Genomic DNA, 13,505 nt, shown 5'->3' with positions numbered 1-13,505 from the left:
GCCCCGCCGATGACAGACGGAGCCTGTAAGCATCCAGAGGCATTTCTCTGATGTCACAAACCGGGTTTGCAGGTTCAGACTGACACGGTTCAGGCCGGCCGACTAAAACATCAGACTGCCTCGAAAGTTAACCACGACACCGGCGAAGTATATACAGATTTTCCTCCAAATTCTCTCTGGGAGAAAACAGATATAAGGAGTCACATGACCGCCTCTCTTTGAAGTGAGCACGAGGGTCCCGTCACACCGCAGTCACCTGATGCGGGTAGTTGCTTTACAGTATTATGCCATCAGGATCATACCTTCTACATTACTGCCCACTCGTAACTGAGGACTTTACGGATCAGCGCCGGGCCGCCGACGCTTCCACGTCCACCTCAGAGACTCAACATGTCCCTTCCTCTTGTGTCCTGACATCATAGTCCTCGATTACAGACCGTCACTGATCACCAGCGTCTCCTACGATGCCAAGAACCTCCACCTGTGAAGGTTAAATGAACAAAATTGAGTCAGTCTTCATTTAGAGATGGCACCGGTCCAATCTGACAATGGTACCGGGGCCCGATACTGATCGAAAGAATTCAGTTTAAATTCAGGCCTTTGACTTTTAACGGTGAAACCTGCTGGATTCGTCCAGCTCAGCAAAAACAAGGCTGGTTTGGACATCTTTGTCAATAATACAGATGTGTGATGCTTTTTTTAAATTGTAAATTTTCAGTTTTTAAACCACAAACACCAACAACCTCAGACTCAGGACGTATAAATCCCAGACTGGACGCTGCATTTCTATGTGCTGCAGATAAATAGATTTAAATCTACATCTGAATAAACTCACAAGCTGATCAAGCTCGTTGAATACTGTCGAGGAAACTAACAATTATCTGATAAGGTCGATTCAAATTAACTGCAAACATTGGGGAAATAATTGAATAACCTCTGATAAAACTGGTTTAGTTGTTTTCCTTATCAATAAAATAATAATGTGTTAGTTTCTATTAAAACAGCAGACGTCTCGAGTGTTTGTAAAACTAAAAAAAGCAACAACCTCTCACCCGTGACACCGTAATTATGCTGTTATACAGACACACTTTTACTTTTAAGGCATATTAACGCTGCAAGAAGTAATTAAAGTAAATTAAACCTGAACAGGGAAAATAAAATGCATTAAAACTCAAGAACTGCAGCCTGTTAATCACTACAATTACTTTGTTAAATTTAAATCAAATCTTAAAATAAAAGGTTTCAATTAAAGTACAATTCATGAGCTTTTTTGTTTTTTAGTTTTGTTACGATTATTATTCCTTCTGATAAAAAGAGGAAACTTTTTGAACTGGGGACAAAACATCAAAGTTCTATTGCTGAATGATTAAAAACTAGAGTCCGTTGTTCCTCTGAGATTTAGGGCACAGAGATAATTTTAAAATAACTTGATCACCACAGGGACCCACAGCCTTAAATTTGCCAAATGGATTCACAAACATTAAAGGATAAACTGCACAGGACGCACGAAGACGCGGCGCGGCCGCGCGCTCCTGCTGATGGTTAATACCGCAGGATCGATACTGGTCAATAGCGCCATCTAGTGGCGGCTCTCTGCGTTCACCCACGAGGATGAAGGGAGAGCAGGAGGGATGACGACGTTCAGAACCGTTTCCGCTGGGTCGGGTTCGTGTCTGAGCTCACGGGACCGTCAGGATTTTTATATTTCTTTTATTTTTTAATTGGAGCTTCTGATAATAATAAAGTCTCATATTCAATATTCCTATAAATATAATAATATTCCGTCAATTCAAGTCATCATATTTTGTGTGATAAAAAAAACTTAATTCAACTATTCAAGATTGAAAAACATAAATTATGTAGTTATAATTTCCCTTAATGAGGTATTATTGAACTGAACTGAAACGCCTAAGTCAGGGGTATTCAACTAGATTCGGCCGGGGGCCACATCTGCAAAAGGACTGTATGGAGAGGGCCGCACAATTTGAAAATGTGGGGGTTTTCAAAATGTATTTTGCACTCAAAGACGAAGACTTATGTAAATATAATACATTTGTATTATACATTTGAATATATCTAGTTTACATATGGATTATGTATTAATTGTCTCCAGATTTAGTAATTGTGAATGCTAAATATAATATTCAGATAAAGAAATATTATTTTGAATGCAAGTTCATTTTGAAACCATGCATTGTGCAAACTTAATGAAGTTGATATTGACCTACTTTTAATAAAACACGCCATAATGACAAAGCACCACTTTCCACCAAGATTTCCTTATTTCAATATTATATTAAGCATTGAGCACAACCAATTTAGTCCATAGTAGCCAGTTATAAAAATATTATGAAGAAAAAAAAAAAATTTCAACAAACACCCCCTTTTTTGAAATATGACCAGGGGCCACATAAAAGCTCCTGGCGGGCCGCATGTGGCCCGCGGGCTGCCAATTGAATATCCCTGGCCTAAGTTGTTGAATGAAGTAAAATCAGTGAATTCTTTACTTAAATCAAGTTAAATCTGCTCAGCCTCCAGCAGCAGCATATTCGAAGTTTCAACACCCACAGGGCCGTGCAGAAAACTTTAGCGGGTCAGGGGCCCGATCTACCCAACAGAGCCATAAACCTGCACCCGAGGAGCCAACGGCATCCAACCACCGACAACTAATGAAAAAGAAACCAGGTTAGGATTCCAGCTCAGTGACGGGGAAGCAAAGCCCCCCCAGTGTTACAGAACTGGCAGGTTTCCATTTCAGCTTGTTGGGCCTCAGGCGATGGAAAGCGCTCAAGATTTCCCGCGTGGAATTATTGTGTCCTTAAGCTCTTCTGTCATCGTGTCTGAGGAAGTTTAACACACTTCAGCGTGGTAACGTCCCAGCTCCAGCTCGGGGGGAGTGGACGTACGACTTCCTTCTCCGAGGACAAAGGTCAAGGACACGGGTTGAAGAATCGAGAACCACTGATGCAGCCTTCTGCTTTGTGCAGGTTTCAGCAGAACTCCGTCCTACCAGATCCGACCAGCTCCAAGTCTTTCCTCCGCGCTGCATCACATGCAGCTGCAGGGAAACACTGAGATGCACTTCTGAGTTTCTATAAATGCTCTTTTATCATCATCCCATCTGTCTCTTTTATGAGTTGGCTGCAAAATAGTAATTGTTTCCCCCAAGTTGTAAGACATAATCCCCCTTTGTAACAACACCAGGTAAAGGAGCGGCACGTTGCTGTGTACGTGTAAAGAATTTGTGTCTTTCGTTTTAAAAGCTCAAATCAATCAAATCAACGACAGCTGTAAACTTGTTGAACAGCTCTGAGAAATTCCTCGTCTCCCTTGGAAGTGATGCTCCACTTTCCAGATAGAGTCATGACTAAATTACTTCTTCCTCTCCTTCCCTCTTTCTTTTGAACTTCTTCAACTATATCCCTCTGTTTTACAGGAAGTGCAGGTCATGTATAAAAATAAATAAACAAATAAATACAAATATGACTACTCCAGCTATGGGGTTTCCTCATGCATCCATCTTTTTCAACTCACTCTGCCTCCACTATCCACAGTTAATCCAATATTTCATCAAAACTAATTTATGCAAGTGGTGGCTTTTAAACGCACAGCAAGATAAACAATTTGGTTGTAAATTTCTGTTTGGACCTCTATTTATTTATTTTACTCTGCAAGCCATTCTGCACTGCAGGATACAAGATCCTTAGAAGTTTAATGGAGCTCTAATTACTTTAGTTACCAGTCCATTAAATGTTTTTTATATTCACAGCTGCCTGCCTGTCTGCACACTGCTAAAATGACAAATGTACCAAGCTTTTAAAGTAGACATACATGTATGACTTGGGGCAGTAAGGGCTCTCTCTCACATTATATATATATATATATATATATATATATATATATATATATATATATATATACATACACATACATATACATAGACACACATAGATATAAAAACCACACCAAGTCTAAAGAAAGTTAGCAGACGTACAGGATATGTGAGAACCTGTTATGAACTATATTTCCAGCCTGACCTGAACGCTGAGCTGACGGCTAAATGAGGACCGCTAATGAAATAAATAAATACAATTATATATAGGCCTACAGTACAGATAAAAAGTGTGGACACACTTTCCCATTTGTTTGAATGAGAAGGTGTCCAAACATTTGGTCTGTAGGCCTTCTCTCTCTCTCTCTCTACATATATATATATAACCTATATATACACACAAATTATATATATATATATAGTATATATAAAAAAAACACCCCAGGTCCAAAGAAAGTTAGTAGACGTACAGGATATGTGAGAACTTGATTATAAACGATATTTCCGGCCTGACCTGGCGGCTAAATGTGGACCGCTAATTAACAAAAAAAGTGCTTAACTTCAAATATACGCCATAAAAACGGCAATTTTCTCTCTTCAATTCCTACTTACATACACTTACCAAGGTTCAACCTGGATAAATGTGCGCCGTCACCACAGCTCCCCAAGGACCGGCGCCTGAGGGCCTCAGGGAAACTCTCACAGCAACCAATAAAGACTTTTTCAAATAAAATTAAAAAAAAAAAAAAAAAGACTAAAATACCTTAGATTGGAGAAACCGGAAACAAAATGAAATTTAAATTAAAAATGAAGTAAAAAGTCTAAAGCCTGAATTATGGTTCCGCGTTAAATCGACGCAGAACCTACGCCATAGGTTACGGCGTAGGCTCTGCGTAGGTGTTACGCAGAACCATAAATCAGCCTTCAGTGACTGAGATTGCTCCAACTGGCTGGGCGGGTACAATATTCAGTACTTAAAACCACATTTACCTGGAAGAAGCCGTGCTACCAGGCACGTGTTTAGCTGGTTTGGTCATATTAATAGCTCCCATGTGCTCATTTGCGATAATAATCCACTTGCTACCGTGAAAAAGCAGAAAACTGCAGTTCCTTGACCGGCCGCTGGGGACTGGCTCCACAGGAGAGTCAGTCTCCCTCTCATGTTAAAATATCTAACAAAATCAACATATTTACAGCCTGGTTAAATAAAAAACAGATTTCTGTTTCCATAGCGAGGTGATTTTTTTTCTTGTACCACACCTTATTAAATTATATAAGGCAATACATTGGCGCAGCACACAAGGGTTTATTTTGTTAACATAAAAAATTAAAATGTTTTGACAGGCTACGCATACATGAACATCTAGAGCCTGATAAAAAGAAGCAGACCATTTATCTTTCTGATTTAATCCCATTAATCGTGGCGGTGCTCCATCTGGTGAAGGTTCTGAGCGTTACTGGACTCCAACTACAATTAAACCAGGATTATCTTTATCAAACACATCTGTGCTCTTCCACCTTTAATACGTCACATCTGTTGTACGAAAGCAAACATACAAACCAACAAAATAAGAATGTTTATTCATATTTAATCTTTGCAGTGATGCAACAGGTGCGTTGTAAAGTAAAACCATAAAGCCATTAGATGCATCTTCAGTGTTTAAGAAGGCGACCCCCTCGTCGCTTCTCTGTGAGGCTGCTGACGAACCAGCTCACCAATTTGTTTAAAACATAAATACAAATCAAAGCAACCATCTCACCTTTCATTAACGTAAAGAAAGGCCTTTCACAGAATACATACAGGCCAATATGCTCGGGCCCTCGCTGCTCCACAAACCTGGATTATTCATAAATACATTATCAATAGATTTTCAATGTCATACAGCAATTGTCTAGCATAAGGAGAGTGCTCTTGAATCAGATCATCTGATGTGACCAACGGAAATTAAACACACCAAATATGTGTAAAGCAATGTGGTTATGAGGTTTACAGAGCTTCAGGATAATTAACCAAATAAAAGACAAAAAAAAAAAACAGCAAAACTTTAGTCGAGGCACCTGGATATTATTAACAATGCAACATTATTCTGTTTTATATTCATTTTCTTTGTTGTATTGACTTGGTTGCCTCCGGATGAGTCCTTCAGCTTACAAGAGGGTTAAAATGCTTATAAGGGCAGAGAAGTATGAGGCTTAATAAAATGATAGGGCTTCACCAGGGCTTCACCAGGAATACCACAGGTATGATAAAATACCCACCACGTCAGGAAGCCATGAAGATCACGGCTCCCCTGTCTGATTGTCAACCTTTCTTTTGTGCTTTTTGTTCACGAGGGGGTCGTAGCTACAAGTTAGATAATCATTTCTGGGCACGTAGAAAAATACTTTGTGGTACAAGTCTTTCTCGACTGATTCTTGTCACAGTGGTGGCGAAGGTGCCCCCCCCCCCGCCCGGGCAGGGGGACAGGCAGAGCGCTGCGCGGTGCAAAAACCTGATCCGTCACGTCCATCAAGAAACATCCACATTATTTTGGAGAGCAGTTTGGACGGAGGAGTGGAGCAGTGAGGCGCCGGAGCCCAGACGGTGGTCCGGTTCTGCTTCCCCTTCCTGAGAGGTGCTGCCGAACACGCTCGTCTAGAGCTGTGGACGTTTCATACTTCTCATGTTGTCTTTGACAGAAGCTATGCTTGTTTTTTTGTTTCTTTTTTTTTTTTTTTTTTAGTTCTTTTGGTGGTTGGGCTGGAATTCTAGCAATGTAGGAAAAAAAATAAATAATTTTTCAGCGTTTCAAGCCGACTAAAGATAGAGGAGCAGACAGCGAAGCCTTCAGTCCTGCATTAGCATTTCCCTCCAGTTGAAACTGTGATTAGGTCCATGTGTCAAAGGCAAAATGGGTGGGTCGACCAGCTGCCACACTCCTGTCTCTCCCATTTCTTCACAAGCACAGAACCCCAAGTAAGGAATCTGCAGAAAGAGGACACAGACGTGCTCATTGTCGAGGAATCGTAGGTTGGAAGTGCAGAGCGTTCAGATAAAGTGAAGCTGAAGCGGAGAACTGACCTTTCGGACAACTTGCACAAAGTCCTTGGAGTTTTGGGGGCTGAGGCCTTGGATCTGGCGAGTGCAGGCCTCGAGGGAAGAAGCATGGGCCACAATCAAGATCGTGTTTCCTGTGTGAAGGAGGTAGAGAACATAAGAGACACATTCCAGAGATACCATTAGGTTACTGTAGTGAACAGACCCTGCAGCTGCTAGCAGGCAGTATTTGTGTGGTTCAACAAGCTCCCCACGACACACAGAGAATAATAACGTGCTTATTGATTCGTATTAACATGCAAATATATATAACAGCTTCATGGTTTTAGTGTGTTTATCAACAATCACCCAAATCCCATTATATATTATAAAGGCCTTTACAATTTTAAAGTGTATTAAAATAATTCATTTCCGAACAAGAAAGCATTTGCTAGTAAAAAGCATCAACATCTAAGTATCTTGAGGAGCAAGGGGCTCAATGCAAAATCAACGCTGAACTAGTGTTGTTTTTGTCAGCCTGTTTCAATTTTAGTTTAGTCTTTGGGTCAAGCTGTCATTTTAGTTTTTATTAGTTTTAGTCACATTCATTCTCCTTTTGGTCGTGTCAAGTTTCAGTCGACTAAAAGTCTGAACATTTTAGTCTTATTTTAGTCAGAATTGTCCATGACCATTTTAGTCTAGTTTTAGTCAGATTGTATTTAGCCAAATCCATTTTACAATTCAAACAAGGCTATCTTATTATTATATTATTGTTACCTTATAGACTCAAGAATACATTCATTCCAGATACAGAAGACTCTAATTTGAGTTAACAACATATTTATTTTTCCACATTTCTCCCCATCTTTTTCTTTTCGGACGACACATTGGGTTTTCTTTTCCACGTCTATGTAGGAAAGTGTATCCAAAGATGGTCTCTTCTTCTTCTTCTTCTTCTTCTTCTTCTCCAGCCCCAGAGCAGATCCGTGCGTGGCCGGCCATCGGTCCCTTTCTCTGTGTAACTTTGTTTTTAATGTACGTGAACCTAGAGCTCTGCGTTAACGGCATCAGCCTCTAACTCTGCAGCTGCATCTTCTGGATCTGATTCCCCGCTGCAGCGACTGGGATTGAGGACTAACGTCACCCAGCAGCACTAAACCAGAGGAAACTACTGAAAACATGGACATTAAGGATCTTTGGTAGAACATTTCGTCTCTTTTTGGTCAACTAAAGTGAAGACGTTTTAGCAGAGTTTTTATTTTGTAATCTACATTTTAGTCTCATTTTTATTCCTTTACGATATTGCATTATATATTTAATTATCGTTATCGTCACATGACCAGCATTTTCGTGCTTCTCGTCAAATTTTCCTCAGGTGATAAAAGTTTGTTTACGACGATATTTAGTCATAATTGTCATTGACGAAAGCAACTTTACGCTGAATCTTACAGAGCAGTCCTATGTCTTCCCACACACTCAAGTACAAAGTAAAAAAAACAACCAATAAAACATCAACAACCCCAAACAAACACCAGAGAGGGGAAAAACAAAAGCAAGGAGTGATGTCTTCAGGGTAAAACAGACAATTCTGGAGCGAACCAGGTATCTTTTCTGCGTTCTACATGCAATTTTTATGATATATTATTTATTTTTATTTTTATGATTTTGTATCCTCATAAGTATTTTGTTAAATGTTATTAGGTGGGGGCTCCTCATAAGCCTCCTGGCTTGCTCCCTCCTCCCTGCACAGTTTCTTTTAACTGCACTTATTTGTGTAATGTTATTTTATTATGTTATGTGCTAAATAAAACTAAACTAAACCATGAAGTCTCAAAGGGTTTTTTTTCCTGACTGATTGACGATTCTGCTATCAACGATACACCCTAACCAGTCAGCCGTACCCAGATCTTTGCACTCGGCCAGGATCTCGCGGGTCACTTGGAAGCTCCTGCTGATGTAGACGTCGTAGGACTCCGACACGGCCAGCTTACTGATGGGAATACGAGGTCTGGGGGCAGATTGAGATGGTAAAGCGTACGGTAGAGTCCCAGATCAGACGGTGCTGCAGCGTGGGCGTGGCCCGGTACCTGTACGACGTGTCCACGCTCAGGCTGGCGGCAGCCAGCTCCGCTGGGGGGATCCAGGCCGGTAAACACGTGCCCGACACCCACTTGGTCCATTCAAACAAACCGGGCTCCACACGGATCTTTGTCTTCCCCTCCTGCTGGAGACCTGGCGGAGAGTCGGAGATGTCAGAGATCAAAGCATCAAGACCTGGAACTTCGAAGGTTTCAACAAGGAAATATGTGTTGAAAGTAAAGTTTTGCTGGTGCCGGAGAGGTTCAGTTCAAAGTTCATGTTAAAAGGAAACGATACCAGAAAGCTGCATAATCTTCCCTTTTCAACCCAGTGAAGCCTCGTGGCACCTCTAACTGTGGATTCACATCGAAAGTGTCAAAAATCACCTGTTGTTGCTCAGGACGCCTGCATCGCCTGCAGTGGGCGGGGCTAAAGCTGCGCTGCAGAACTGGAGGAAAAAAGTGTATACAGCCTACATACAGGACTGTCTCAGAAAATTAGAATATTGTGATAAAGTCCTTTATTTTCTGTAATGCAAAAATGTTATACATTCTGGATTCATTACAAATCAACTGAAATATTACAAGCCTTTTATTATTTTAACATTGTTGATCATGGCTTACAGCTTAAGAAAACTCAAATAATTATTGTGGCAGAAAGTCCTGTATATCTATATATAGCGTGCACATTTTCATTTTCCTCTTTCACCATGAATCGCACTTTGGGAAGCCTTCTTTATATTTCGGCGTTATTTCCACGTAAAAAAGAGAGTTTGATGCTCCTTAACAAGTTTGGTCCACGGATCAACATCAACCATCAGAGCCGTTGGTAAAGCTGCAGTCTGTCTGCGGTGAACACTGACACACCGGGTCGGAGCGGATTTGGTCATAATGTTTAAACTGGGTTTTGTGATTAATAAGCACGGTTTTTAATTATATTGCATTGGATCGATGTAGCAAATAAAATAGTTCAGACCATCCAGCCCCTCAACCATCAGTTATGTGTTTCACATGAGCAGTTCAGGTAAAAACATTTAGTTCAGGTAAAAAAACGGCAGTCAAATCAGCAGAAATGTCAAGTTTGCTTGATAAAATATATTAATTCCTGATAAAATAAGTTTACTAGTGCACAGCTCTGCTCATGTACGCATGTGAATAAAGTACGTTTGTGTGTACATGAAAGTACAATCTGCATTGAGGCTTCTTGCTTCAGGAATCCCGGTCTGTGATTGGATGCTGCCTCGGTGTCTCTGCAGCTCATTTGCATAAAGTTCAACTTCAAATTGACGCTCTGGTAGCCTCCATCGCCTCTGACACCTCTTTCAGCGAGCTTTCATAGAAAATGAATGGCAGCCGGACGCTTTCGGTGTGAATCCACAGTAAGGCTTCGTTGTAATTTATCCCGGTTTTAGACGGGGATTTATAAAACAAACTCAGATGATATCGTGACCATAGTCGAGGTTTCAGAACCAGAGAATGAAGACGGTCCTACCCTGCAGGATGTTCTGAGCCGTCTGGATGCAGCGAAGAGACGGAGAGCAGTAAACAAAGTCTATGGAGGTGTGGCTCTCCAGCAGGGCTTCACCTGAGGACAGCACAAACGCAGGATCACTGTAGCAGCTATCCCAACCCTAACTTTGAAGTTTTAACTGGTCAAAAAAGTGAAAATGAAACGCACGTACCTACAAGACGGGCCTGCGTGGAGCCAAACACAGTAATTGGACAATCTTTGTCATAGTCCCTGTGACCCCCGACTCTAGGCGGCAGGCTGGACGGCATGTTGAGATTAGAGCGGATGTATCTACCTGCACATCACCAAGACAGAGGGAGGACAAGCTGAGTCACGGGGATCTGATATCAGCCCGCTGAAGGAAACGAGAAGGTTCTCCGCTTGCCGACCTTTGGAGTCGAAGCACTGAGTGACCCAGTGTTTGCCGAACACCACGTCCATCCTCTCGCCGTGGCGACACACGAACAGCCTCATCCTGGACAGGGACGGCTGGCCGCTCGGCTTCGACACCTGGGATTGAGATTCATTTCAAACAGTCAGGTAAAAGAACAACAGCTAACGTCTGCACGGCCTCACGGATTCGTTTACCTGCATAGGAGGACACAGGTTGGTGAAACCCGTCTCCAAAAAACTGTCCAGGAGACTGTCGTTCAGCTGTCCATCCAATAATAACCCGCCCACAGTGGCACCGGAGGTAGATGGAGAGGCACAGTTGAGGAACGAGTGAGACCTGTCCATTAAATACAAAGTTTTTTCATTATTACATTTTCGTGAACTTTAATCCCAGTAGTCGCGTCATTTATTTCACGCATGCGCGTGGTGTCAGACTATCAAAGTACATGCAAAGTACATGATCGTCAGCCTCGTTGTGTTGTAACGTTTATGCTTTTCACTCTGTAAGTGATCCTGCACGTATCCTTCCGTGTCCAGTCAATTTCCAAATGTTATATTAGTTCAATGAAGTTCATATTAACTATATTTCCTATACCTTGTTTGGTTTCTTCTGTTATCGGACACAGTTTTTCATGACATACCTGAAAAATGCCGGTTGCTTCACAGCAAGCTGTGTCTGGTGACAGAATAAATTAGACAAGCTAAAACGATTTGATTTACTGCATGAGCTGTTGCAATTTCTTTCTTTTTTTGCACTTTAAATGGATATTGAAAGGCCTATTTGAGTTATTTATTTCTTAGTTATTTATTTCATACACATAACTTTTGATATTTTTTTGTTTAAGCCCAAAAAAGGAATGTTTTGTTGGACACAAGAATAACTGGTGCCATGTTTTTGCCTTTAAATATGTTTAAAGGTATGAAAACATTAAAGTTTTCAGTTATAATTGCATAAATTGTCTATATTTCATTACTTTATGTACTGTCTTGGGGTTACATTTGCATAAAATGCTAAAAAAACAAATGCTCAAAAATTAGAAACCGAAAAAGACAGAAAATGCAAAAAATAAAACTAGAATGTGGGAAATGTTATATCAGCATTCTGGGAGGTGATTGGTCCTTACGTCATCATTTGCTGCCAATACTTGCTGTTGAATCTCAATATAATACTAGGCAAGGCAAGTTTATTTATATAGCACAATTCAACACAAGGTAATTCAAAGTGCTTTACATAGACATTAAAAGCGGCAAGACATAATTAGACAGTAAATAACAAAAAAAATGAAATAAAATTATGAGAAAAGAAGGTAAAATAATAAAAAGCACAAGTTGCTGAAAACTAAGGGCAGTAGTAGAGTACAGCAGGTAAGTATTTAATGTAGGAGTACGCTTCAGTAAACAGTAATGTTTTTAGGCCTGATTTAAAGGAGCTGACAGTTGGAGCAGACCTCAGGTCTACAGGAAGTTTGTTCCACCGGTGAGGAGCAGAATAACTGAACTGCCTCACCTTGCTTGGTTCTGGTTCTTGGGAACCAGAACAAACCAGATCCAGATGAACCTCAGGGGTCTGGGAGCTTCATAGGAACTAACAGATCAAGCATGTATTTTGGTCCAAGACCATTCAGGTCTTTGTAGACCAGCAGTAAGGTTTTAAACTCTAGTAAACTCTAGACTAGTATTAATATGTCGCATAACTACAGTCATATAATTCAGGCAAAGGCTCAAAAAACATTTTTAACAACACTAACCCAAATCGATATTGGAATAGAATCTTGATAATCGATTCTGAATCAAATCGATTCTTGACATTTGAATGGATCCCCAGCCCTGTCCTCACCCGTGAACCACCCACGTGTCGGACTCGTCAGCACGGCTGACGTAGTTCTCGGGCAGCAGGCCGGACAGCCCCGTCGCCAGCGAGGTGCCGTACACCCAGCCCTCGCTGGCCGTGCTCTGCTCCATGGGAGACATGAAGATGAAGTCTCCCTGCAGCAGCTCCAGCTCGTCGTCGTTCTGAGGCGCGTACGGGTACATGACTTGCAGCGTCTGCAGGGACAAGACGGCGAGCGGTCAGCGAGAGCGCCGTTGCCGCGGGGCGGAGCCACAACACTGCTCGAGGAAAGGACTACAGCCAGTACTCGAGTTGTAAAAAGAAATCAGGGGGGGTGGTGGATTTTATCATATGGGGACAGATAATTTGTGCTGATTACAAATAATATAATATATTACAAATAATAGCACTGACCAAAACACCTGCAGAAATACTGCAGGAATGACATAGCAGCAGTTAAATGCAGCCTTCTGTAAGCTTTAAATATCCACTGGGCTTACATGAAATACATCAAAACACAACAATAAAGAACAGTTTTCTGAATTTATCAATATGACTCTGTCCTTCACAGGATAAGTAAAATGGATCACTGCAAAAACTCAAAATCTTAACAAGAATATTGGTCTTATTTCTACTTAAAATGTCTCATTTTAGTAAAAAAAATCTCATTACACTTAAAACAAGACTCATCACTGGAAAAAAACACAATTTTCACCTTTTTCAAGTAGATTTTCACTTGAAATAAGTAGAAAAATCTGCCAGTGGAACAAGATTTTTTTGCTTGTAATGAGAAGATAAATCTTGTCCCACTGGCAGATTTTTCTACCTATTTCAAGTGAAAATTT

The 13,505-nt window shown here is 41.0% G+C and overlaps 1 protein-coding gene across 1 annotated transcript in view; it reads right to left on the bottom strand.

Annotated features, from left to right (window-relative positions):
• Positions 1 to 5,179: 5,179 nt before the first annotated feature.
• Positions 5,180 to 13,505, bottom strand: part of ubash3ba (ubiquitin associated and SH3 domain containing Ba) — a 34,939-nt gene continuing 26,613 nt past the window's right edge. The window contains exons 6-14 of the mRNA XM_061739887.1: positions 12,667 to 12,875; positions 11,025 to 11,166; positions 10,826 to 10,946; positions 10,609 to 10,731; positions 10,419 to 10,511; positions 8,936 to 9,080; positions 8,750 to 8,856; positions 6,894 to 7,003; positions 5,180 to 6,797 (exon numbers count right to left, since the gene is read on the bottom strand). Coding sequence (XP_061595871.1) covers positions 6,660 to 6,797; positions 6,894 to 7,003; positions 8,750 to 8,856; positions 8,936 to 9,080; positions 10,419 to 10,511; positions 10,609 to 10,731; positions 10,826 to 10,946; positions 11,025 to 11,166; positions 12,667 to 12,875 — 1,188 coding nt within the window. The 3' untranslated portion in view covers positions 5,180 to 6,659. The remainder of the gene's footprint in view (positions 6,798 to 6,893; positions 7,004 to 8,749; positions 8,857 to 8,935; positions 9,081 to 10,418; positions 10,512 to 10,608; positions 10,732 to 10,825; positions 10,947 to 11,024; positions 11,167 to 12,666; positions 12,876 to 13,505) is intronic.

Source organism: Cololabis saira, chromosome 14 (genome assembly GCF_033807715.1).
Source record: "Cololabis saira isolate AMF1-May2022 chromosome 14, fColSai1.1, whole genome shotgun sequence".
NCBI lineage: Eukaryota > Metazoa > Chordata > Actinopteri > Beloniformes > Belonidae > Cololabis > Cololabis saira.
The sequence above is the reverse complement of the archived record's forward strand: the minus strand, read 5'-3'. Positions and strand labels throughout refer to the sequence as shown.